The sequence below is a fragment of the Geotrypetes seraphini genome, chromosome 7, assembly GCF_902459505.1.
Source record: "Geotrypetes seraphini chromosome 7, aGeoSer1.1, whole genome shotgun sequence".
In the NCBI taxonomy this organism is placed as follows: Eukaryota; Metazoa; Chordata; class Amphibia; order Gymnophiona; family Dermophiidae; genus Geotrypetes; species Geotrypetes seraphini.
The window spans coordinates 190,639,214-190,666,978 of record NC_047090.1 but is presented as its reverse complement, the minus strand read 5'-3'; the positions used below and the strand labels follow the sequence as shown (position 1 = coordinate 190,666,978).

Below are 27,765 nucleotides of genomic sequence, written 5' to 3'. Positions count from 1 at the left end.
AGGCCATCTTCAGTGCCAGTGGCTGCATAAAAAGCTTAACTAATACGGATTGCCTGGCTAATGGCTGCCGCTATTGAATATTGGCCAGCAGCTGTATAACTTACTCCTTGCAGAATTCTGCGCAAAACATTTCAATATTCTCTGCACAAAATTAGCAAATTCTGCAAATTTATTTGTCAAACCTTCAGCAATATTTTTGCTAATTATTATCCGTATTCCATTTAAAATAAAATGTTTTCCTTCTAGCTTTACATAAGAATTGCCGCTGCTGGGTCAGGCCAGTAGTTCATCGTGCCCAGCGGTCCGCTCCCAAGGCGGCCCTTAGGTAAAGGACCAGAGCCCTAACCGAGTCTAGCTTTACCTTCGTACGTTCTGGTCTAGCAGGAACTTGTCTAACTTTGCCTTGAATCCCTGGAGAGTGTTTTCCCCTATGACAGACTCCGGAAGAGTGTTCCAGTTTTCCACCACTCTCTGGGTGAAAAAGAACTTCCTTACGTTTGTACAGAATCTATCCCCTTTCAACTTTAGAGAGTGCCCTCTCGTTCTCCCTACCTTGGAGAGGGTGAACAACCTGTCTTTATCTACTAAGTCTATTCCCTTCAGTATCTTGAATGTTTCTATCATGTCACCTCTCAGTCTCCTCTTTTCAAGGGAGAAGAGGCTCAGTTTCTCTAATCTCTCGATGTACGACAACTCCTCCAGCCCCTTAACCATTTTAGTCGCTCTTCTCTGGACTCTTTCAAGTAGTACCGTCTCTTTCTTCATGTACGGCAACCAGTGCTGGATGCAGTATTCCAGGTGAGGATGTACCATGGCCCGGTACAGCAGCATGATAACCTTCTCCGATGTGTTCATGATCTCCTTAATCATTCCAAGCATTTGTTCGCCCTGTTCGCCACCGCCATCACGCATTGCGCGGACGGCTTCATCGACTTGTTGACTAGTACTTCCAAGTCTCTTTCCTGGGGGGTCTCTCCGAGTACTGCACCAGACATCCTGTATTCATGTACAAGATTTTTGTTACCAACATGCATTACCTTATACTTATCCACATTAAACTTCATTTGCCATGTTGCGGCCCATTTCTCGAGCCTGTTTATATCCTATTGCAGGTCATCGCAATCCTCCTTGTTGTCTGGATGTTTTATTTTTCCATTATGTTAGTTCCAGTTTCTCTTTTCTGCTTTCCTGTTGTCTGCTAATTCTCCTTCAAGCAGCTGCTATCCATTTGTATGTTCCCTCATTACATCTCATTACACATATTGATCATTCCTTTTTAGCTCTTTTCTGCTTCTTTTTTACCCTTCTTCTTCTCTTTTTCACTTTTAAGCTACTTATCAAATTTCCATCTTCTCTCCGCAGCCCTCCATTCCCTTTCATCTTCCCCATTCCTCCTCACCCACCCCCACACATCACCATATTTCTACTCTCTGTAATCTATCCTCTCATCTGTTTCCTTGCCACTCTCTCTTCCCCTCAGGTTTCTACCATTCTCAGTGTCTTCCTTCCTCCACACTTATAGCCCAGCATAAGAACATAAGAAGTTGCCTCCACTGGGTCAGACCAGAGGTCCATCGTGTCCAGCGGTCCGCTCCCGCGGCGGCCCATCAGGTCTATGACCTGTGAAGTGGTTCCTGACCATTTCTATAACCTACCTCTGCTTCTATCTGTACCCCTCAATCCCCTTATCCTTTAGGAACCTATCTAAACCTTCCTTGAACCCCTGTACTGTGCATCTGCTCCCTCTTCCTTCCCTCCCTACCCTCAAAGCCTATCTCCCTCTTTCCTCTCTCTTCCCTCCTGCACTCTCCCCTGTAGTCCAGGATTTCTCCTACTCCCATTATCAGACATCTCTCCATCACTCCATTCTGCTGGATCCAACACCTCTTTCCTTCTCCCTCTCCAACTCCTGTGTATCTCTCCCTCCTCTCATCCACCTCCCATGTCCAACACCTCTCTCTCTCCCTCCCTTGCATCCCTCCTTCCATGCAGCATTCTCTCCTTTACACTTCCATAGTCAACATTTCTGTTTCTTTCCCACTGTCCACCATCTCTCTAACTCCCTGCCTTCCCTGGGTCAAGCCTTTCTATCCCCCTCCATGCACCATCTCTTCCTTCCTCCCCTCCATGTGCAACATTTCACACTCTCTCCTCACCATGCATGTCTCCTTCCCCTCCCCCTGTGCCAGCATCTTTCCTTTATCTCACCCCTCCCCTCCCTCTGTGCCAGCAAAATTCCAATTCCTTCCTCCCATCCCTCCCTTCTCCCTGTGCCAGCAACTTTCCAATTCCTTCCTCTCAGCCCTGCCCTCTCCATGCCGGTATCTTTCCTTCCTCCCCTCCCCTGTACTCTTCTCCTTTAAGGTGTGCATCATCAGGTCGAGGTATCGGCAGTGATTCACACATGCAGCCTGCTGCTAACCCAGAAGTACCCCCCCCTTGCCACAGAGAGACTTCCAGGGTAGTGGCAGGCAGTGTGCGGGAATCACTGTCAAATCACGACCCAATGAGGCCAACATCATCAAGATTCTATGGAGGAAAAGGAGAATTATGCTTGACTGTGCAATTCTGTAGAAATTCTGTGTCGTGCAGTCATGCAGAATTCCACCAGGAGGAATAACTTCTGAGTCATCAATCCAATCTGCTATTCCATAGAGAAAGAGCTCTTCCCCTAATCCATTCTCCTATGAACAGAGCACATCTCCCTTACCATTGCATTTCTGTTTGCCCGTGACCACTGTCATCCCAATTCCTTGCTCTCCCCCTCTTTCAAAGGGCAGGGGGGGGAAGTTCATATGTGACTGAATATAAACTATATGCTGGTCATCTCAAAAAACAAATCTCATCCCCCACTCCTGCATCCTCAGATCTCCAATTGGCCCTGGTCCCTGGGTTTAATAGAGGTAACCCCTGGTAGTCTAGTAGAATGGGATGAAAGTGGTCTCCTTTCACTGCTGTCACCACTGGTTCCAGGTTCAAAATGGCAATGCTTACTTCTAGAGGTAATCTTGCAGCACTGCCACTAGGGGTCAGTCTTCCACATAAAGGCAACTGAGGGCCTGGTAGCAATCAGCATTTTTCTGACCACTAATGGCATTATCCCCAGAAATTCAATGCTGGGCCATTTCTGGGCTCTCGCATTGAATTTCTGGGTTTACAGAACCGGCATAAACGCAGATTGTTAAGCGCCATATTTATGTCAATAAATAGTACCATTGGTTGATTTGGACATCTCACTTGCCTTTCTGGTTCTGTTTTCTAAGCGCGATATTCATAAGAACATAAGGATTGCCGCTGCTGAGTCAGACCAGTGGTCCATTGTGCCCAGCAATCCACTCCCACAGTGGCCCTTAGGTCAAAGACCAGCACCCTAACTGAGACTAGCCCTACCTGTGTACATTCTGGTTCAGCAAGAACTTGTCCAACTTTGTCTTGAATCCCTGGAGGGTGTTTCCCCTATAACAGCCTCCGGAAGAGTGTTCCAGTTTTCTACCACTCTCTGGGTGAAGAAGAACTTCCTTACGTTCGTACGGAATCTATCCCCTTTCAACTTTAGAGAGTGCCCTCTCGTTCTCCCTACCTTGGAGAGGGTGAACAACCTGTCCTTATCTACTAAGTCTATTCCCTTCAGTACCTTAAATGTTTCGATCATGTCCCCTCTCAATCTCCTCTGTTCGGGGAGAAGAGGCCCAGTTTCTGTAGATGACAGCAGATAAAGTCCCGAATGGTCCATCTAGTCTGCCCAACCTGATTCAATCTAAAAATTTGTTGTTTTGTTGTTGTTTTTTTCTTTTTCTCCTTAGCTATTTCTGGCCAAGAATCCAAAGCTCTGCCCGGTACTGTTCTTAGGTTCCAGGTGGTAACCCATAGCTGGTTAAATATTCAGCATTTAACCAGCTATGGGTTACCACATAGAAATAGAACTGACTTTTATGTGGTCCTATGCAGTCACCTTGGGTGGTTAGTTGCTGAACATTGGCACTTAATTGGCCAAGCTCTGACTCTGCAGTACTAAGTGGCTGACATTGAATATGGGTGGTTAGCCCTGAACAAGTGATTTCACCGACCAGGATTTCTTTCTGACCCATTAAATCACTTTGAATATCGACCTTGAGTACTGTATATTCATGCCTCTGCTGGTGTAAATGGTCATGTCTAAATGCTAGAGATAGACACATAATTTATAGCATTCCCACCAGGACTCCATCCATCTCCTTATTAGATATGCACTATGGGGCTCATATTCAAATCATAAACACGTCTAAAAACCTGCCCAAGTCGGCACTTGGACAACCTAAACAGACAGGCCATAATCAAACCGACTTTCTGGACGTGTCGCAGGACTGTTTATGCCGCTGTATGCCCAGAACTGAAAGGGGCGTATCTGGAGGAGTGGTTAGGGCAGTATGTGGGTGGGATGGGGGCCGCCCTTGACTTAGTTGATGTAAAAACAGGTATAAGTGCCCAAAAAGTATCCAAACTGACCAGATAACCATTGCAGAGACAAAGTAAAGACCCCCACACACTCCCCCAGTGTTCACTGACCTCCTCACCCCCCCCCCCACCCCACAAAGATCAGAATAAAAAAGTGCATACTTGTTTCCATCTGCTATAGGAAAGCCTAGCAGAGCTGCATACAGGTGTTTTATGTAGTCTGGGGGGTGGGCTAGTGAACCATAGAGAGGAGGATCCAAGCCCATAAGCCACTCTGACCACTACATTCATGGTGGAACATGTGAGCCCCCCCAAACCCTACTCTACTGCCATGTAGGTGGCACCTGCAGCCATAAGGACTATTGGGGTTGTAGACAGGTGGGTTTAGTGGGTTTTGGGGAGTTCTGGTGAGATGTTTATTTGGCAGTGCCCTGTAAGGTGCCCCACTGCTCTGCTGGCATGTCTGGGTGTCTGGTCCATCACAATGCTGGCCCCTCCCATGTCCAATTGGTCTTGTTCTGGGTATTTGGGACTTGGATGAAATTTTGGTCAAAAATATGGTATAAAGATAGATGTCCTGGCGGTCCAGACGAACAATAGCCTGGATGTCCAGATAGATAAATTTTTTGGGGAAAAATAATTCCAGACGTATTTTTTAAAAAATGGGCATTTTCCACTTCCGAATTTGGGCGTCTAGCACAAACACCCAAATCGGACTTAGACGTATGTTTTGAGTATTCCCCTCTGCATATGTTCTAGAATACTATTTGGATGTCTTTTTAGCATTTCCACCCATTCAATGCATTACTTATAGAATAACTTCCTTAATGTTCATTTAAGGTTCAGCCACAGTCTGTAAGACATGAGTTTGATGGTCCATATTCTTTGGGAGGTTGATGAAGAGTCCTGTTTTAATAGGACGTAGAGAGGAAGACTTAGGTTTGATGCAGAATATTCTAGAAGTGGGGTGGATTTGATGTACGGATTCTGGAAAGGATTCACAAAGGGCTTCTGTGCTGAAGATCATGAACCTGAACGCACACCATGTTCATTGCTTTCAGAAAATGTAAATACAATTTTTCAATGGATGTATTTTTGGAATGGGTGGATGAGATGGATTTTGTCATGAAGCTGTCACATATTTTCTCTGCAATACTGATTCACAGTCTGTTCTGATTTTCTATACAGGGATTCTGCTCTTGGATAACCTCCATATATCAGATGAAGTAAGAAGATGATATTTCATCACTTATGTGTTAGCCTGGATTTATTGTGTTATAGCAGACTGGGGGGCTGCTTTATAACTAGGGATTCCACTGCCACTACTAGGAGATGGGGATTTAGCAAAAGCCCTGGTCAATTGTGATTAAAACCAGTAAGTTGCACTGGTGTGGGCACTGACTGTCATCGTACATTTACTGCAGCTGCACGAGTGTGCACTCCTTTTCACAGTGTGCTTATTGTAGGCTGCATTAGCTGCACTGGTGTGTGTGTGTGCACTCTTTCTCTGTATACGCTGCACTGGTGTGTGGGTTTGTGTGCACACTCCTTTTTCCTGTATAAGCTGCACTGGTGTGTGTGTGTGTGTGTGTGTGTATATACACTCCTTTTCCCTGTATAAGCTGCACTGGTGTGTGTATGCACACTCCTTTTCCCTGCATAAGCTGCACTGGTGTGTGTGTGTGTGAGCACACTCCTTTTCCCTGTATAAGCTGCACTGGTGTGTGTGTGTATGCACACTCCTTTTCCCTGTATAAGCTGCACTGAGGTGTTTGTGCACACTCCTTTTCCCTGTATACGCTGCACTGGTATGTGTATGCACACTCCTTTTTCTTGTATAAGCTGCATTGATGTGTGTGTGTGTACACTCCTTTTCCCTGTATAAGCTGCACTGGTGTGTGTGTGTGAGCACACTCCTTTTCCCTGTATAAGCTGCACTGGTGTGTATGCACACTCCTATTCCCTGTATAAGCTGCACTGAGGTGTGTGTGCACACTCCTTTTCCCTGTATACGCTGCACTGGTGTGTGTATGCACACTCCTTTTCTTGTATAAGCTGCATTGATGTGTGTGTGTGTACACTCCTTTTCCCTGCATAAGCTGCACTGGTGTGTGCGCGCACACTTCTTTTCCCTGTATAAGCTGCACTGGTGTGTGTGTGTGTGTGTGTGTGTGTGCGCGCACTCCTTTTCCTTGTATAAGCTGCACTGGTGGGTGTGTGGGTGTGTGCACACTCATTTTCCCTGTATAAGCTGCACTGGTGTGTATGTGTGTGTGTGTGTACACTCCTTTTCCCTGTAAAAGCTGCACTGGTGTGTGTATGCACACTCCTTTTCCCTGCATAAGCTGCACTGGTGTGTGTGCACACATTCCTTTTCCCTGTATATGCTGCACTGGTGTGTGTGTGTGTGTGCACTCCTTTTCCCTGTATAAGCTGCACTGGTGTGTGTGCACACACTCCTTTTCCCTGCATAAGCTGCACTGGTGTGTGTGTACACACTCCTTTTCCCTGCATAAACTGCACTGGTGTGTGTGTGTGCACACTCCTTTTCCCTGTATACGCTGCACTGGTGTGTGTATGCACACTCCTTTTCCCTGTATAAGCTGCACTGGTGTGTGTGCGCACACTCCTTTTCCCTGCATAAGCTGCACTGGTGTGTGTGTGTGTGTGTGTGCGCACACTCCTTTTCCCTGTATACGCTACACTGGTGTGTGTATGCACACTCCTTTTCCCTGTATACGCTGCACTGGTGTGTGGGTGGGTGTGCACCCTCCTTTTCCCTGTATAAGCTGCACTGGTGTGTGTGTGCACACTCCTTTTCCCTGAATAAGCTGCACTGGTGTGTGTGTGTGCGCACTCCTTTTCCCTGTATAAGCTGCACTGGTGTGTGTGTGCACACTCCTTTTCCCTGTATACGCTGCACTGGTGTGTGTGCATTCCTCTTTTCTTTATGTGTATTTCAGGCTACACTCTTGTGTGCCGACTGTTCCCCCATCTTAGTGAAGGGCTGCCCTTCTCTTCTTTCTGTCACTGTGAGTTTATGGCAGATTGCTCTGGTAATCAAGTTAACCCTTTGCTTATCTTTTTGGATTAAATGAGGGATGAGGAGATTCAGAACAAGTGTGGAATCGATGCCACCATCTACCTGTCATTCCAGCGGCACATCCTAATTCTTCTCACAATCGTCTGCGTGCTCTCTGTGTCCGTGATCCTGCCTGTGAATTTTTCTGGAAACCTCCTCGGTATGTGATTCAGAGAAGGGGGGGAAAACATAGGTCCTTTTCCCTCTGGTTTCTGCCATATCCACTGTTTACCAGCTTTTCAAAGCCCAAGTACATCAGCTGAAGCAGTGAAGGCATTGGGTGCATTTGAGTAGGGTTGCCAGACGTCTGGATTTCGCAGGACATGTCAGGGGGGGTCCGGATGGCTTTTCAAAACCCGGCACTTTGTCTGGGTTTTGAAAAGAAATCGCGTCGGGAGGGAGCATTCATGCATGCGTTGATGCCTTCCTGCCCGATGAACAGGCAACGGGGGATGGAGCTGAGGGCGGAGCTGGAGAGCAACGGGGCAGGTCTAGGGGTCCGGATTTTATCTGGTAACCCTAAATTTGATGGCTGAGTCTTTGCACAGATGCTTTTGTGACAAGAGGAGCAGCAGGTTTTCAAAGAGAAATATTTGTATTCTTCAGTTTACGTGAGCAGTTATGAAGAACTGCATAATCTGGTCTCACCACACCCTGCCAGCAGCTTCTTCCGTTCATCTCCAGGCTCACTCCTTCTCTTCAGTAGGAAAGCAGCCAGGCCTAAATAAAGTGTTGTTCCGGTCAGAGGGAGGCTGAATCTTGAAGGAGCAGAATCAAGAATAAGAATGAGAAGAGAGAGAGAGAGAGCAACAGAAACCAGAATCACAAATTCATGTGGAGATAGAGAAACATGTGGGAATTAGCTGAGAGAGTGAGGAAAGGAGGCTGGGAGGGTTAGAGAGAGCACCGGGCCTCGGGGGTGAACAAATGATACGACTTAGCAAAGGATTCTTATTCTACGAACAAAGTCTTAAAAACAGGTTGAAAAAGACCTCCGAAACCTCAAGTACAGACTATGGGGTTCATAATAAAAAATAAAAAAAACATCTAAAAAGTGTCCTAAATGGCTACTTGGATGATCAAAAAACCTGATCGACCAAGTACCCATAACCAAAGCTGGGTTTTAGACGTATCTAAAACCAGCTTAGGCCTTCCCCTGCCTCTAAACGCACAGAGAGAAAAGAGGTGTGTTTAGAGGAGGGGAAAGGGTGGGCGGGAGGTGGGCCGACCTACACCTAGGCGCACAACAGGTATAACCAAAACCGTAGGCAGGTTGCCTAGTCGGCACTTAGACCTTTTTGACTTAGACGAAGTCAAACCAGGTCTAAGTGCCAAAAAAGGGGCCGCTGAGCTGATTGTGGCTGCTGTGATCAGCTCAGTGGCCCCAGCAACCTGCCTACCCCTCCACCGCAAGCATCGCGGCAGGAGAGATGCCTCATCTCCCCTATCGCGATGCCATCACTCCTCTACCCGAACTGCCACGACCCGCGGCAGGAGATGCCCTATCTCTCCTACCGTGGGTCGCGGCAGTTCGGGTAGAGGAGTGATGGCATCGCGGTAGAGGAGATGAGGCAACTCTCCTGCCGCGATGCATCACCCCCCCCCCCACACACACACACATAACATCGGGGCAAGAGGGAGCCCAAGCCCTCTTGCCCCGGCGATCGTGCCCCCCCCCCCCCCCGACTCGATATGGCCAGGAGGGAGCCCAAGCCCTCCTGGCCCCGGCGACCCCCCTCCAACAGGAATGGGCCAGGAGAGAGCCCAAGCTCTCCTGGCCCCGGCGACCCCCCCCTCCGACAGGAACGAGCCAGGAGAGAGCCCAAGCTCTCCTGGCCCCGGCGACCCCCTACCCCCCACCCCCACTACAATACAGGCAGGAGGGATCCCAGGCCCTCCTGCCCTCGACACAACCCCCTCTCCCCAATGACCACCCCCCAAGAACCCCCGATCGCCCCCCCAGCCGACCCGCGATCCCCCCACCCCCCTTTCCCGTACCTTTCACGTTGGCCAGATGGACAGGTGCCAAGGGGTCCGGCAGGCCAGCCGGGTCCAGAATGGGGCTTAGGTTTTTTTGGTTCATTATGGCCAAAAAGTGTAGACGTCGTGTAGGTGTACTTGTAGACGTAGTGGAGATTGGGTGTTTAATAGAGGCAGGCCATAATCAAAACAAGGACGTTTGTTTTGGTTATGGACACTTTCCCTGCTTCTGCTTTGAACGTTTAAGGACTTAGGCCAAAAAGGGACTTAGACGCTTTTTTTGATTATGCCCCTCCACATCTTTGTCTTTCATCAACTAGATTGTGTCGTTTTGCCAGTGCTTATACAAGAAAATTCAAATTGCAAACAAAATTTCAGGTTTGCAAGGCCTAAAATCCTAAATGCTAATGATCATCGTTTCCTGTTTCTGGCGTAATCGCATTCAAAACGCAAAGGGATTCCCCTGATTGCTGAGGAGCAATGGCACAGTAAGGGGGGGAAGGGAGTGATCCACCCCAGGCACCATCTTGGTGGGGGAGCTGGTACCCGTCCTGCTCTCCGCCACCCCGTTCCTTCCTACTTCTCCCTTCGACGTGTGCACGCCTTCACTCCTCCTCCTCTTCACATCAGCATCACTTCCTCCCTCTAACATCAGGTCCTGCGCCTAGAAAGTGACGTTAGAGGGAGAACCTACACCAACTTGGGCAGCAAGTTGGTGATGCTTCTCACACTGGGAAATTTTAAAAAGTACGGGGGAAGGGAAAGGACGTGCACACGCAGCAGTATTACTCCTCTCCTCAAGTCGCTTCATTGGCTCCCTGTCCATTTCCAAATACAGTTTAAACTCCTCTTGCTGACTTACAAGTTCTGAAGCCCCCCGATATCTCTCCTCACTTATCTCCCGCTATGCTCCCCCCCCCCCCCGTGACCACCGCTCATCAGGCAAGCCCCTCTTATCTGTACCCTTCTACTCCACCGCCAACTCCAGACTCCGTCCCTTCTTTCTTGCAGCGCCTTATGCCTGGAACAGGCTGCCTGAATCAATCCGTCACGCTCCGTCCCCGGCAGTGTTCAAATTCAAGCTAAAAGCCCACTATAATCTCCCCAACCCCAAAATGTCCTGTCTAAATTAGATTGTAAGCTCTTCTGAGCAGGGACTGTCTATTGTATGTTAAAATGTACAGTGCTGTTGTACGCCTTTCAGCGCTCTAGAAATCATAAATAGTAGTCGTAGTAGGATGGGCGTGGTAGGAGGTGGGGGATGGGCACCAGTGCCCCAGACGCCTGTCACCCTCGCTGCGCCACTGCTGAGGAACCAGTAGTGTACTGGCAATGTATACAAAAATTTCTCTTTGCCTCTTTGCTTCTCTTATCAAAGGACTTCTGTCACATAGCTGACACCTTGCTTTGGCTATGGGAAACAGTGGCTATTTGATAGTGATCTTAAGGGGCTGATTTACTATATAGTAACAGAGTAGATGACGGCAGATAAAGACCCGAATGCCCAACCCGATTCAATCTAAAAATTTGTTGTTGCTGGTTTTTTTCTTCTTACCTATTTCTGGACGAGAATCCAAAGCTCTGCCCGGGACTGTTCTTAGGTTCCAACTACTGAAGTCTCCGTCAAAGCTCACTCCAGCCCATCTACACCATCCCAGCCATTGAAGCGTTACCCAACCTATCCACCATCAAACGGTGCAAGTCTGCCCAGTCCTGGCCTTAGTTCTTCAATATTTACTCTTCTTTTCTGATTCTAGATCCTCTGTGTTCATCCCACGCTTTTTAGAACTCCGTCACCGTTTTCATCTCCACTAAAGTTTCATTTCCCCCCAAAAACAAAAGAGGATAAAGGCCTTAGTAAATCAGTTTCAGAAAGAGCTGGGAGGAAATTCTGACACCCCCCCCCCCCATTCACTGAGTACAATGGGGTGGGGAAAGAGAATCGAGAAAGGTCTCAGCTTCTGGTTGCTATAATCAAACCGTACCAAAGCCCCCTGCCCCCAGCACATCTATCCCCTTCCTGAAAAGCTTCCCTGGAAGAATGCTCTTCCACAAAGAGTGTCCAGATCCGTCTCAAAGACCTTCCAACTCCCCTGAAGGACACCCTACTGCTCTAGGGTAGTGGGGTACCAGTGATCCCCAGTTGCTGCTGCCTGTGCCACTCTTTATTCAAAATGGCAGCTGGGACGGAGCCGCATAGGCAGCTACAATCGTTGTTGCTCACCCTACCCTAACCCAGCAGGGCGTCCTTCAGAGGGACTACGGAGGGTAGGGGTGGGTCCTCAGGAGGGTCTTCTGAGGGGGAGTTGCAGGAGGGAGGTTGGGAGGTAGAAGTGGGATTGATCTTTTCTGATGTCTGTAGTCTCACGCTTTGTTTCTTTACTTTCAGGAGACAGTCCTGCTCACTTTGGACGTACGACCATCGTCAATGTCCCAACGCAGTATGTTAAACTCTTTACTGTGTGTGCCAGGCTGCATGTTCTAGTTCCATGTATTAGCTGTAGCAGACCTTACCCTGGAAGCAGCTACACTAGGTTTGGATAGCACAAACTCAAGTTTCAAGTTTATTAAAATTTTTATAAAACGCAAATCAAGTTTTCTAAGCGTTTTACAATTTGTATGAAAAAGGTAAAAACAATGAACAAATAAGTACCGACTAAACAATACATCACACACGTAAAACAATAGGAAAGAGAACAAGAAGGGTAAACCACAATAGGGAAGCAATGGAGTGCAGATTATGAAATGACCTTGGCTGATTCCAAGTCTTTTCAACATCACGGAAGAGATAGCACTTTAAATTTCCCTCAAACTTATCTAGATTATTTTCCGACCTGATATGAAGTGGTAGGGAATTCCATGCTGTGGGGTCCGTAATTGCAAATGAGGTGGCCCGACGCGTACTAATGATTATCATGGATGGTGTGTAAAGGAGATATTGGGATGAAATTCTTAAAGCTCTTGAGGGTTCATGTGGAATAAGGAGCTGGTTCATTAGTAATTTGTGTAATTCGATGTGATATTGGTAGCCAATGTGCACTTTTCAGCAGAGGAATAACATGATCAAATGTCTTTTTGTTAGTAATAATTTTAATGGCTGTATTTTGTATCAGTTGTAAACGGCGAATATCTTTTTGCCATGTACACTTGTATAGCGCATTGCAGTAATCTAGTTTGGATATAATAAGAGAGTGAATGAGAATGTTGAGGGATTGAGGGTCAAGTGTGTTTGCAAGAGATCTAATCATCCTTAGTCTGATGAAATAGTTCTTTACTACTGAGCTAATTTGTGTACGATAAGTCAGTTTGCTATCTATGATAACTCCCAAGATTTTAACAGCATTCACGATGGTAATTAGAGTATTATTTATAGTGATCGGAGATGCAAGTTGTAAGTTATCTTTCCACGGAAATAACAAACAACTTGTTTTTGATAAGCTAAGAGACAGCAAGTTTCAAGTTTCTTTATTTTTGATATACTGTCTATCAAAACAAATGTCTAGACGGTGTACAATATAAAAAGATTGTAAGGGACAATTAAAATAGGTAAATAAAAGCAATATTTTATCAAATATTAAAAATTCGGATTAACTTACATGAGACAGAAGGAAAGTAGGGGAGGGAAAGGTTGTTTAAAATACATCAAAGTAAAATTAATAAAAAAGGACGGTAAATGGGAAGTGGCAAAAACATTAGGAAGGGAATCATTTCAAAAGAAGTATTAGATGTTTCAAAGCTTCACATGAATCAAGGAATTAAGAGACTGAAGCTATTACTAAAGAATAAAGGCATCTTTAAAGAGGAAGGTTTTAAGTTTGGCTTTACATTTTTCAAGCGAGTTCTCTAATCGAACGTCTAATGGGAGGGCATTCCACAGACAGGGGGCGGTAACTGAAAAGATGGATTTGCGAGTAGAATAGTTCCAGTATTGATGGTATGGAGAGTAAATTTTGATTATTTGATAGGAGGGTCCTGGATGATGAATAAGAGATCAAAAGTTTATCTATAAATGCCGGTTGGTTAGAGTTTTTTGTTTTAAAAGTGAGGAGGAGTATATTATAGGAGAGCATGTTTTCATGAAGCAATTGACTTATTTTGTCCAGATTAGAATTGATGATGCTAATGTCGTTGGGGCTGGAGGCATCGATAGGGTAGATGATCTGGAGGTCATTCGCGTAAGTGTAAGTGGTAAAATCAATAGTGTCAGCAGAGGTGCCAAATAGATATTCAAGAGTAAAGGGGACAGTATGGATCCTTGAGGGATCCCAAAATTATTTTTGGATAACTGATGATGAAGAGTTATTGAACGAAATGACAGAATAGGAAGTAAACCAGTCTGGGACCTGTTCAGAAATTCCTGTAGCAGCTAGCCTTTGAAGTAGGAGTTGGTGATCTGCTGAAAGATCTAGTGAAATGAGAATAACTAATTTATGCTGATCCAGGAAGTATTGTACAGACGTAGTTAAACCTATTGTCTGCTTGTTAGTACGGTGTAGTGAAATGAGGGTGAGGTATGACCCTTATTTTCATACATTCACGTGGACTGACGTTACTCACAATTTTCTGCTCAAAAGCTATCTTGAGGCTTTTGAACGTCACTGGAGGCTGGTTCAATGATCGTAACACTGGAGTTGAAACGATGATTATTCCTAGGATAAGCAGCAAAAAATCTGTTTTACTCCTTAGGTTCTTGCCAGGTACCTGTGACCTGGGTGGACCACTATTGGAAACAGGATACTGGGCTTGATGGACCTTTGGTCTGTCCCAGTATGGCAGTTCTTACGTTCTTACGTTACTTGTTCAACCAACCTAAAAGTCTGGCTGCAATGCCTTCTATCCGCTGCAACCGGTGTTACTGCTCTGCTGTGTTTTATATCTGCTGAACCAGTGATTGGTGTAAATAACTTCCTGTGTCATTATTAACCCCAGTTATTACTTATTGGGTAAACTCTTTGAGGGGCTGCTGAAAAGTTCTCATCCCAACCAAGAAGAGAATGACGTGGAGCCATGGAACTGAATGTTATTCCACACTTTTCTTGACACTTTTTTGTTTCGGTGAGGCAAATGGGCACAAGTATAAGGAAACCAAGCCATTGTGACATCACCGATGAGGTTGGCTCATAGGCATTGGTGGAATGAAGCAATATGACATCACAATACGAGGGGCCACTGAAAAGTTCTCAGCCCGACCACGAAGAGAATGATGTGGAGCCATGAAACTGACATGTTACTCCACACTTTTCTTGACACTTTTAATTTCATTTCATATCATTGAAAGGAAAAGTGTCAAGAAAAGTGTGGAATTACTTATAAGAACATAAGCAGTGCCTCCACATCACTCTCTTCTTGGTTGGGCTGAGAACTTTTCAGTGGCCTCTCGTGTCTGTGGGGAGTTTGGCTTTTTGATGTTGTCTAGTAAACAATCACCCACAAAGATGTATTCCTTCTTTCTCTTCCAAAAGGAAGAACTCATCAGTCCCAGACACACACTACTTTTGCCTCTGTTCCTGGGAAAGTCTCCAGGTCCAATCGTGAAAGTGTGTCTGGTGTTCAACAGTATTATTCAAAGTACCTGGTCAAACTACTTAAGTCAAAGTGAAAATAAATATATATTTTAATAATTAATTAAAAGTACAGTGAAAACCAAATTTTAAAAAATTTACTTAAGGTAATGTAAAAAAGTTCTTGCCTAATGTGATACTTTTTGAGTAAAAAGTAAAAGTATGGCAACGATGTTGTCTATTCAGCTTCATCTTTGCTTTAAAGTGACCCAATTCATCACGGTTCTGTTTGGCTGGAGACCAGTAACCAGTCCAGGCTCAGGCAACTCCACTGTTCTTATAGTCACATCCAGGTCACAGGGCCAGGAAGTGACATCAGAGGAAGGAAGCTGAGGCTGACGTGAGCAGCAGGAAGGAGATGCTCACTGCCGGTGAAGATTTGTGGAGGTACACTGGGGGACTGTGGGCATGGCGGGGAGCGCTCAGTGCTCAGGACATGCCAAACCCCGTTATAATAGCATTCGCGCTAGGTCTTGGAACCTATTACCTGCGGATAAAGCAAAATTTAAGATGAAATGATCCACTGTTTGCGTGACGAGGTTTGCAATAGCAAAATCCTGTTCCCAGTTTTACTTCTCCCTTCCACTTTTACATTTTACTTTTAATTGCAAGCATCAAATGCAACCACTGCTTGCCCTGGATCAGTAGCATGGAATGTTGATACTCCTTGGGGTTCAGGAATCTTTTGTTACTCTTTGGGATTCCAGAATCTTGCTATTCTTTAGGATTCTGAATGGAATGTTGCTACTCCATGGGTTTTGGCCAGGTAATAGCGACCTGGATTGGCCACCATGAGAACAGGCTACTGGACTTGATGGACCATTGGTCTGTCCCAGTAGGGCTATTCATATGTCCCACTCCCTGTGAACTACTTATTTTGGAAGGGAGTGAGATCCAATGGGCTTTGAGCCCTGCACTATGATGTTTTCCATAAGCACACTGAGTGCTGAGGTGCCGCCCCAGAGGCGGTAAGTAAGGGAAGAGAAGCTGCTGAAAATTTTGGGATGGGGAGGAGGGAGGGAAGAGGGATGATGCCAGACACTATGGGGAGAAGGACTGGAGAAAGGGAGATGCTCGACTATGGAGGGATAAAGAAGGGAAGTCGAGATGCTGAACATTTGGGGAGGTGAGGGCTCCATTGTTGAAGGTTCCTCTTGGGTGTCAAACAGCCTTGCGCTGTCTCCGAATGAAAAGTTTAAGCATCTCACAGTAAAACATACATAAAAATAAAGCAAAACACAACTGTCAGAAGAAGCAAAATCAATCAAAATTGTTTGATCCAATTTGATCTTAATCTCTTCTCAATCACTTGACTATCGAGAAGTTTTTTACATCAACCAAAAAATGCGTTACGTGGATTACCACAGCCTACATGAATATTCAGCTCCAGCTGATGAAGAATATTCCAGAATATTTGGTTTTGAAAAGAAAAGCCAGCAGCGCTGTTTACTACTGTGGTGATTGGTCATTAAAAGAACAAGGAGTGAAAATGAAGACATGAGACAGGGCTCAGATGATTTGGAAGTGATCCGCCTTGAACCGCAAGGTAATGGCGGAATAGAAATCCCTAATGTAATGTAATGTAATGTAATCAGTTGATGAGACAGAACAAATGAGAGAGCTTAGGATGCACTTGATGGCCTAAGCGGAGATCGGATAGCAGGAATAAGAGGTGAGGCATGGCCTAGTGGTAGAGCTGCTGCCTCTGCACCTAGAGTTTGTGGGATCAAATCCCTGGGCAAGTCACTTCATCCTCCACTGCCCCAGGTACAAAATAAGGAACCAACCTCTTTATAAGAACCGTGAGCAAACAATGGTTCTCTGCAGAGATCTCGGAACTCGTAAAACAGAAGAAAAGAGCATTTGTATCCTACAAACAATCACAACGACCAGAAGCCAAAGAAGCTTATCTAGAGAAATCTAGAACTGTTAAAACAGCGGTCAGAAATGCCAAACTCCGGATGGAAGAAAATTTAGCTAGGAATATTAAAAAAGGGGATAAATCCTTCTTCAGGTATGTTAATGATAGAAAGAGAAATACAGACGGGATAGTGTGCCTGAGGAAACCCAACAGCAACTTTGCAGAATCGGACTCTGATAAAGCCGAACTACTGAACAAACACTTCTGCTTGGTCTTTACTTGTAAGGCACCGGGATCCGGTCCACAGCTGCAAACAAGGGAGAGCCAAGAAGACCCGTTCAGGAATTAGTGAAGATATGAAGACAGCCAATCAAGTGGAGAAAGCCTCATCCAAGACTAGACAAATGTTGGGTTGCATCCGGAGAAGTTTTGTCAGCCGTAAGCCCGAAGTAGTAATGCCGCTGTACAGGTCGATGGTGAGACCACATCTGGAATACTGTGTGCAATTTTGGAGGCCACATTATCAGAAGGATGTGCTGAGAATAGAATCGGTTCAACGGTTGGCCACCAGGATGGTCTCAGGACTCAAGAATGTCCCATATGAAGAACATCTAGGTAAGTTGCAGCTATACTCTCTCGAGGAACGCAGAGAGAGGGGTGACATGATAGAGACGTTCAAATACGTTACTGGCCGTATTGTGGTGGAAGAAGACATCTTTTTCCTTACAGGACCTACAGCGACAAGAGGGCATCCGCTAAAAATCAGGGGCGGGAGATTTCATGGTGACACTAGGAAGTACTTCTTCACCAAAAGGGTAGTTGACTGTTGGAATGATCTTCCACTTCAGGTAGTTGAGGCCAATAACGTGACTGACTTTAAGAACAAATGGGATCAACATGTGGGCTCACTTCAAAGAAGAACTTAGGGGGAGGGTTATTTGAGTGGGCAGACTTGTTGGGTCGAAGGCCCTTTTCTGCCGTCATATTCTATGTAGCCTTAATTCAGGGGTGCACAACTGCGGTCCTCGAAGACCGAATCCAGTCAGGTTTTCAGGATTTCTCCAGTGAATTTGCATGAGATCTATTTGTCTGCACTGCTTCCATTGTATGCATATTGATCTCATGCATATTCATTTGGGAAAACTTGGTCTGGCGAGGGCCGAAGTTGTGCACCCCTGCCTTACTTGATCAGACCAATGGTCCATCTAGCCCAAAACCCAAGGAGTGGCAACATTCCATACAGAATCTCAAAGAATAGCAAGATTCCAGAATCCCAAAGAGTAGCAACATTCCATGCTACCGATCCAGGGCAAGCCGTGGCTTCCCCCATGTCGCTCTCAGTGACATACCTTTGAGATTTCCAAAGTCCTCCCAAGGAGAAAATCATGTGATGGGACCTTGTTCCCAGGAAGACTTTGCACATCACAAGACTGCAGCTACTTCAGTGGAATAGCCATGGGGGGTCTTGGTTGTCTGCGCCCTCTCAATTTGGGCATGGGCCCCGCCAGCAGAAGTCCTCCTCCTGCACAGCAGAGTAATCAACAGCACTATTCCTGGGCTGCCACTGCCACACTGGCCAACCCCCTTCCCCGTGCTTGCTCGGTTGCACGAGGGAGGCCCGCCTGGGTTTTGCGCATGTGCGGGGAGAGGGCTTCCCTCGTGCATCTACATGGCAGGAGGATGTTTGGCCAGCACAATGGGACCCCTGCCAGCTCAGGTATATGGGTGTGGGTCTGGCAAAATTGTGTGGCGCATCCCCCCAAATATGAGGTTTGGTTATATACCTACACTACTTCAGAAAGCTTGTGAAATCCTGGTGGTTCCTGACTGACTAGCTGAGATCAGCTGCACACGTCAGCAGGAATAGCTTTCTAGGGTTACCAAAGAGCTCCAGGAAAAGAAGGAGGGATTGAGACATCCAGGGGACCCTATGGTAACCCTAATTGCTTAACCCACTTTTATCTGTTTCACCTCCTTTGTTATGCCCAGTTTTTCTCTCGGCTTGTTCCTTTCACTGTTGTGCACTGTGCTGACATTTCAGCGTTTTATCATGGTCAGACTGTCCCTATAATTATAAATTGCCGTAAACCAGTTTCACCTTGAGTGGATTCTTTTCAAAACGATGGAAACTAAATCTTTATAATCATCGAAATGGAGATTGATATCCTCTCTTCCTCTCTCCACTCCCTGCAGGGACCGGCTGCTCTGGTTGCACAGCATCTTCTCACTCCTCTACTTCATCCTGAGCGTGGTTTGCGTGGCTCATCACTCCAAGCAGCTGCAGTACAAGGAAGACGAGAAGGTGAGAAGCGCGTAGACCAGTGGCCTTCGTTGCAAGGTTCAAGGGCCAGTAGAGGCCCTCGTTGCCCCTGAACGGGGATCACTGAATTGAATAGTTCAGTTCAATCTTTACGTAATGCTGATTTCTTTCTGTTTCCTTCGGCGAGTGGATGCACCCACGAGATATGTAGGACGAACGCTTTCCTATCAGGCGGCTGAATTGGGTTCCCTGATGACAAATTCTACATGTAATCTTCATTAAAGACTCCCACTCCCTCTTTTACGAAGCCGCATTAGACTTTTTTATTGCCAGCGATAAAAAAACCTAACAAGGCTTCATAAAAGGGGGAGAGAGTTTATAATTTAGTAAATTGGGAGGAGATTAATGTTTGCTGATTTGATCATTTGAATTATGTATTCATGATATAATTCACTGTGAATGTACCGTTTTGTGGGATATGAATGAAAGATTCTGTCGATCCACCTTGTCCCCAGCCTTCCCACTGGCTGTGCGTCTAAACATCTGTGTCTCTCTGTAAGTTTGAACCAAGTACTCCTCAAACATGGCTGAAAGAGAGTGAAGGAATTGGAGCACCTCGTGGTCAGAGTCATACGGTGCTAGCAGAGAACTGAATAGCTCCTCTGCAGAAAATATTAAGGGAGGGGGATTAAGAAAATCAAGGGAGAGCGAGCTTGAAAGGGGCGAGAGTAGTGACAGGAGGGTGAAGACTGTCTGGTTGCCATGGGAATTGAGACTGCTGTCATCTCCCCTCTCTCCGGCCTTGTTCTCCAGGCTGACCAGCTCTCCCTCATATGTCAGCCATTCCACCCACCTTTTCATTTTGATTACCCTTCTTTGACCCTTTTTTTAAATAATTGCACCATCGCTCAGTACAGAAGATTGTCATTTAATATTCTGGGGTCGATACTGAGAACGTTTTATTTTAACTGGCAAGAGAAGTTAAAATCTCTCTCCGCTGGCTGTCCAGCAATATTTGGTTGCTGCTGAGTAGCATCTCTGAATGCCCCGGCATAATCTGGACATTGCCGGTGTGGTCCGAGGATAGGGTCAGGATGGAGGCAGAAGATTAAACATTCAGTGCCAATATCTGTACACGTAACTGGACAGATAGGACCACACGAAATGCAGTCCCACCTCTCCCCAGTTAGGTACGAAGGTGGCTGCACTGAATATCGACCTGTATCACGTGACTTCCAGGTCAGCCGAACCCCTTGGATAGTCAATGCCAGCTCCCGGATGTCACCTGGCATAGAATAGTCAGATCTAATTCAGCCCACAGCCGTCAGAGGTGTTAAAACCACTGACTGCTGCCAGTAATAGAGAATAAAATACAATCTGAATATTTAACATTAAATTCACTTTCGTTAAACTGCTGCTGCCCAGTGAGCTGATTAGTAAGGGTAAGAAGAAGAAGAACGCTGCCTACTGATCCTGGGACTGGGGACAGGAGAGGAAAGAGCAAGGCTAGAGCAGACCCAGCAGAACAGAAAACATTGCTCTGCTTTCCTCCAGCCTTCCCCTTCGCTTCCTCTAACCACTGCTTGCATGATCAGGGTTGGAGCACTAGCCCCTGGGACTTTCAGGGGTTTCGGCATATTCCTAGAGTCTCGGGGTGAAACCCAGAGTGTTCCCAGATCTGCCCATGCACCCTCCACCCTCAATGCCCATGCACCTCCACCGTCACAGTTTCCCTTACCATGATCGCTTGTGTCCGCGTCTGACTTCATCCTCCTCTTCCTCACTGGCAGGTTGCTCGGACTCTCATGATCACCAGAATCCCAAAGGAGATCTCGGACCCCTCTCTGGTCATTAAGCATTTCCAGTAAGTAGAAACGCAGCTTGAAAGACTGGGACTGGGAGACCAGGCGGTATAAGGGATCCTGACTGGGCTGCAGAAAGCGAAGGCCCATAAAGATTAAGGCGTCCTCAGAGTGTTCTTTGAAATAAATGGTCCAGTGTTCAGCCCGGGAGGCATTTAATTATATAGGCGATACTCAAGAGTACCTGCGTAGACCCCTCAGTGTTCATGGATCCCAAGTTAGAAAAATAGGGAATAATTATATAGAGTAACTTACACTTCAATCCTATTTTTTACAGGTGGAAAATAGCTATAAAATGATCTCTAAGATTTTATGCAATTCGTGCATAGGTGTTCCTGTAGGTATGGTTGGGGTGCAGTGACAAGGTAAGGGGAGGCGGGGGGGGGCATACCACCCCACACCCTCCTCTACCCTCATTCCACACTTGCGCCCTCTCTTCCCCCTCTTACCTCTTTAAATCTTCGCCAGTACGAGCCACTTCTCCAGCCTGCTGCTGACGCTGGCCTGGCTCCCCTCTAAAATCACTTCCTGGTCACGGAGCCAGGAAGTGATGTCAGAGGGAAAGTCAATGCTGGCGCAAGTAGGAGGCCAGAGAATTTGCTCACACTGGTGAAGATTTAAAGAGGGAAGGGGGAAGGGTAGGCGCAGGGAGGGCAGGGAAGGAGCGAGAGGGTGTAGAGGAGGGGGTGGGGGGTGCCACTGCCCCAGGCACCTCCTACACTCACTAGGCCACTGTGAGGGGGGTGGGTATGTTTTAAATGCATGCAGAAACTACACACAGCCATTTAACATATGCTCTTGTATAAGTCTGGAAACTTTGACTCCCAAATGCCTTCGAGACACCAGGATTGTTGTTTCCCATAGTGGCACATGAAATGAATTCCACCCATCCCCCGTCGGTAGCCCAGTCCAGTGTCTCTCCCTCCATTTCTCTTCTATAAAGCAGTGATATAGCCGGGCTGCCTTCGGCCTGCTCTGGGCAGGACAGCTCAGAGAGAGCCAAAGGCAGTCCAGGCATTCTAAAGACTCCTTGCAATGAATGGCTGCCTCTTTCCTGTCAATTACTCAAGTTGTAGGTTTTGATTTACTGTAAACTGCCTTGATTTCACTCCTAAAAAAGGCTGTATATTAAATTTAATAAACAATATATTTGAAGGGGCCCAGCGGGTTGGGGGGTGGATTGAGATTTCAAACTTCAGGCAGGTAGAGGGATGGGAGGGAGAGATACCGCCCATGCACAGGGAGGGGGCATGAGATTGATGCTGGATAATGTGGGGGGGAAAGCAATGTCGGACCCAGAGGTAGAGGGAAGGGAGGGAGCAATGTTGCATCTATTTTCAGCTCGACAACAACATTTTTGACCATTTGTAGTCCCAAAACTGCTGAATATATATGGTATACCTTCTTCACATGAAGTGGGTCATAAAGACACATATGTACTCACATGTTGCATTCAAAACACAGTCAATAATCAATACAGTTCATGCCTCACTCTATTATATTTAGTTATTATCAATACCACTTTTGAGTTTACAGAAATTATATACTATTTCATCTTTCCATAGTCATTGTAGAGTCATTTCATCAAACTTCTATGACCTCAGCGGCTACACTTGAGTGTTCTGGTTCATGGAACACTAGAGCTCCTCATCGGCCTAGAGAGCAATTTTCTTGACTTCAGTTATAATTTAAATAAATATCTCAGTTAGATTTAGTGAAAAACTTATCTCATCTTTAAGCAGATACACTGAATGGGGCTCCGACGTGAATTCAGCGTTTCGCATTATATGCTGTTTCAAAGATAATTCCACTGCAATACAATATTCAGCATACCGAACAATTCTATATCTGTAAAGTCATCAATTATATGCTTCAACATGGTTAAAGTTCTTAAAGAACATAAACTCACCACTATCTCTGTGTATGTCTAAAATGGCCGCGGCGTTTCTAATTCCTCTCTTATTTCCCATTCGTTACTCATTCATCCAATCACAGAACTCACCCACAGACACTCCTCCTTTCAAACCAACGTCATCCATTCGAATTCAGCATTCAATCCGGCTGGTAGAACTGTGTTTAATGTAAAGATCCATTTCTGCTCCCTGTCACCACCCGACCTCAATCTGATCTATTACTCGCCATTTGAAGACTGCTAGGGTATGTTGTTTTTCTAGCCAGTGATCCTCAACTGGGGCTTGCTCGTTCTTGGTTGTTATACGTGATTTGTGTTCATTAAGACGGATCCTGATGGGTCTGCTGGTTCTGCCCACGTAGATTTTTTTACTGCTATTACAATTTGTTACTTTCTTAGAAAAGATCTTACGCCCAGACTCCAGGTCCGTCTACATAGGGCCTTAAATGTTAGACTCACACCACTGGTAGCCACTACAACTCGTGTGGGTGCCATAAATCAGCGTATCATCAGCTTTTACCTCTTTTTTATTTATTTATCAGATTTTCAGATAAATATTATCAAGCATCCACTTGTACAGAAAAGTTGAGTTAAGTAAATAAGCAAATGTACATTATAATAACATAAACTAAACTAAACCTTAAGTTTATATACCGCATCACCTCCACGGATGTTGTGGAGCTCGGCACAAACAAGCATAATCATAATAACAAATTTAAATTAAAACTTAACTTTAACTCAAGTCCTCTATAATAATGAGATGCAAGATTTAGATTCAACGAGTTATTTAAAAAGACATAAATGACAATGAAAAAAAGAAAATGTAGAACATGGTCAACTGAAGGAAAATGTCCAAATTCAAACAATGAGCAATCATTCTATCTCTGCTCTCAGACGAGCGGCCGTCATGAAAGATGTCAGTTGGGTAGGATCCTAAAAAACATATTTTTGCATTTGATACTGTATCACGCATTTACATGGGTGACGAAGAAAAAAGGTTGCCCCTAAAGAAGTAACACCCGGTTTTTAAAGTCAAAAATTCACGTCGACGTTTTTGTGTGTCTCGTGCCAGATCTGGAAACATTTGTATCCTGTATCCAAGAAATTCTTTTAATTTATTTTTAAAGAAAAGTCTAAGCAACCAGTTTTTGTCTGGTGCCAATGCCACTGTAAGAAGTGTTGCCGGTTCTGCCATTTCCCTATCTGAGCGTTCCAGTAACATTGTAATATTAGTTGGCTATTGCTCATCTTGTAATTTTTCCGCTTGCTGTTTTTTTCTCTCCGTATAGGCAAATAATAAACCTGGGTAAATGGTGGCAACAATTCCTCTGAAATCTCTAAGACTTCTGTCAAATAACATTTTAACATGTCTCTAGGAGTTGTTGTTGCTACTCTGGGAAAGTTAATCAATCTGAGGTTATTATTACGAGATAAATTTTCTAAATTCTCCACTTTCCTTCTCAGATTTATATTATCTCTCACCAATCTGTTTAGAGGTAATACTAGACTTTTTAAGTTCTTGTAATTCAGTTTTAAGATTTTTAATATCAGCTTCTTGAATCTTTACTTTTTGTTCCAATTGGGGCTTAATTAACTTGGCCAGGTCAGCCACGAGATCCCAAATGGCATCCAGAGTTACCTCTTGAGGTTTCTTTAATGTCAGAAAAGATTTTTCATGTTGAAATTTAACATCCTCACCAGTCGGCTTCTTCTCTTGCTGGCGACTCTCCCGTTCACAGGTCCCCCTCTGAACAAACCCCTCAGGCTCCAAAGGACTCTTCTGCAACTGTAGAGAGTCCAAATCCAAACTCCCCGGTTCGATGTCCAAGGCCTCCAGGGGAGAGAGCACACCACCTTCCGATAGCTCCTCCTCCCGCGGAGAGCTGGCGGTCTGAGGGAGAGGGGGGGCCGATCTTACGTCGGGATTCAGTGAGTTTCAAGTCCCGGGGAGATCGTCACTGCCTCGCTACAGGGCGTCTCCAATGGGATTGCCGACGCCGCTGACATTCCCTGCATTCGGCGCAGGAGCTCATCGATGTTGTTGATTTGGGCTGGGCCAGGTCGCCGCGAGGCTGCAGCAGAACTACGGCCCCTCCTCTTCGGCATCCTAGCAGGTAATTTCTTCTTTCGGACCAATGGAAATCTAAGAAACTCGCACAAACAGTGGCACCGAACCGCTCAGCTGACCTATCCATCCGCCATCTTGGACCCTTTACCTCTTTTTTAACCTTGCAGATCAACTCCCCTATATTTTTAGAACTCTTATAGGCAAAACTAGGAAGTTCTTTTAGAATCGGGTGCAATTGTACCACATGCCAATGTTGCTTAATAGATGTTACACATTCCTTAGCCAGTGTAGAAAAAGGAAGCACAGATACTACACGATCAAATTCTTCAGTGTTCCTATATTGCAACAATAACTGTCGCTGAGCGTACCCAGCTTTTAAATAGGCTTTTCTAACTGAACTCTTAGGATACCCCTGAGAAATGGATCTTTCCTCCATAATTTTTGATTCTTTCTTAAAATCTTGAAGGGAGGTACAGATTCTCCGAAGCCGGAGAAATTGATTAATTGGAAACTATGGATGCCAACAATGTATTTCTCTCTATTGATTTCCGGTATAGAGTTATATTCAACCTATTCTGATTTTTCATAATCAATAGATCCAGAAATTCAATAGATAATAGATCAAATTTAATCTCAAATTTCAAGTTATCATTCTCTCTTCATTAATCCATTTAGAAAAATCCAATAATTCATCCATAGTTCCAATCCACAAAAAAAACTATATCATCCAAAAACCGTTTGCAACACCAGATCTTACTAAAAAAGTGGGAAGTGTAGATGATCTGTTTTTCAAATTTCGCCATGTACAGGGAAACCAAGAGGACTAGGGTAGCCCCCATAGCAACCCAATGGACTTGCTCAAAAAATGAGCCTTTAAACCAGAAATAATTTCTCTTAATCACTAATTCTGCCATTTGTAACAGAAATTCATTTGATAATCACTGTTGACCATCATTCATCTCCTGCAATGTATCAGCAATCACTGTCAAAGCTTCACCCTGCGGAATATTCGTATACAGGGCTGCTACATTCATAGTTACTAAAAAATCACCCTCCCTAATTGAAGTACAATCTTCCATCATATTAATCATATGAGAACTATCTTTAATATAAGAAAGTATCAATTGAACTGCTTTCTGCAAGAACTTTTCTACTAATTGAGAGAGAGGTTCCAGAACCGATCCTCTAGTAGAGACTATCGGTCGTTCAGGTGGTCTCTCCAGATTCACGGCAGACAGGGTTGATAGTGTGGTACAGCCACTAGTGAAAACTTCCTCTCCAAACAGCCAACGAAGGCCTACGTTTCATGATTGCAAAATCATTTCTTCAGGGCTCTAAGGAAACACAAAAACAGAATCATAAGAGCACGAAATTCAAAAACAACATCCTATATCATCATCAGAATTAAAGCTTCCCAAATCTGCTATTTACTAATGCTGGGAGTCTCATATAGTGAAAAAAATGGTACTGCAGCGTCATTAAAAAGGCTCAGTTGGTCACATGAAAACCGTCATGTGACCAGCATACCCAGAACAGATTTAAAGGAACAGTGGCAGTGTATCAAAAAAACTAAAAGCTAAAAATAACCAGGTATAAGTTAGTAAAAATGAATCCAATCAATTGAAGCATTTAAACCATGAGGTTGTATTGATTTTAGTTGAAAAATCCAACGTTGTTTCCGCCTCAGAAGCCCTAGCTTTCTGTTCCCTCCACGTTGATTCGCTGTTATATGATCCAACACAAAACATTTCAGATCTTTGAATTCATGATTGTACTGTATACAATGCTGCACCATTGGGGCATTTAGTACCCCCCTCGTAATGGTGCTCCTATGTTCATTCACTCTTAAGCGAAATTGCCTTGATGTTTGTCCAATGTATAGTTTACCACAAGCACAGATGAAACAATATACCACATAATCTTTGGTGCATGTGGTTTTGGGTTCACAAACTCAGTAAGGGAAAGAGTAATGTCACATGTTCTATAGTGACCACAGGCTAAATGTCCCCCATCATTTTCTTTTACTTTTGGGGAACTAAGAATTGCAGGACATCAAATTTCTTTCAAATTGCGATGTCACTTAAGTGCTATTTGCAATCGAGCGTCCTGAAAAGCTGGAAGTAAGGTTACCATATGCCAGTATTTTTTCAAAATTCTGGACACTTTGCCTGTACTCTCCCCATAATGTAAAGTGCATGTGATAGTGGAATCTTGTTCTTTGATGTTATTGTTGTCGATGAGTACACCTAAGATTTTTACTGTTGAAGTAGATTCAAGCGGGATTTGATCGATAATTGGTGAGACTAATTGCAGACCTTTCTTCCAAGGAAAAAGAACGGTACTAGTTTTTGTGATGCTTAATGAGAGCATGTTTGCGATTAGCCAATCATAAACTTTAACTAATTTAAGGTTAATGGAAGTGATATCGTTAGAATCAGAAGGGTCAATAGGATGAAGGAGTTGGATGTCATCAGCATATGCATAAGCTGAAAACCCGATGGATTGGCTAAATGTTAACAGTGGAGCGAGATAAATATTAAAGAGCAGAGGAGATAATATGGAGCCTTGAGGGGTCCATATTCGGTGTGAAAAGGTTTAGAAATAGAGCCATTGAAATGAACGGTAGAGGATCTGTCAGAGAAATATATAGCAATTCGGTTTAGGATAGACTGGAAAAGGGCTTTTATAGAACTCCAGTAATTTGGAATGTGAGGACAGTCTGAGTCCTGCAGATGTCAAGATGTT

General features: G+C 44.9%; 1 protein-coding gene across 11 annotated transcripts in view; it reads left to right on the top strand.

The window, feature by feature from the left end:
• Positions 1-27,765, top strand: part of TMEM63C (transmembrane protein 63C) — a 140,027-nt gene that overhangs the window by 61,573 nt on the left and 50,689 nt on the right. For all 11 annotated transcript variants that reach the window (XM_033951573.1, XM_033951569.1, XM_033951570.1 and 8 more), the window contains 5 exons: positions 5,623-5,660; positions 7,534-7,676; positions 11,886-11,937; positions 19,112-19,220; positions 20,969-21,042. In XM_033951573.1, coding sequence (XP_033807464.1) covers positions 5,623-5,660; positions 7,534-7,676; positions 11,886-11,937; positions 19,112-19,220; positions 20,969-21,042 — 416 coding nt within the window. The remainder of the gene's footprint in view (positions 1-5,622; positions 5,661-7,533; positions 7,677-11,885; positions 11,938-19,111; positions 19,221-20,968; positions 21,043-27,765) is intronic.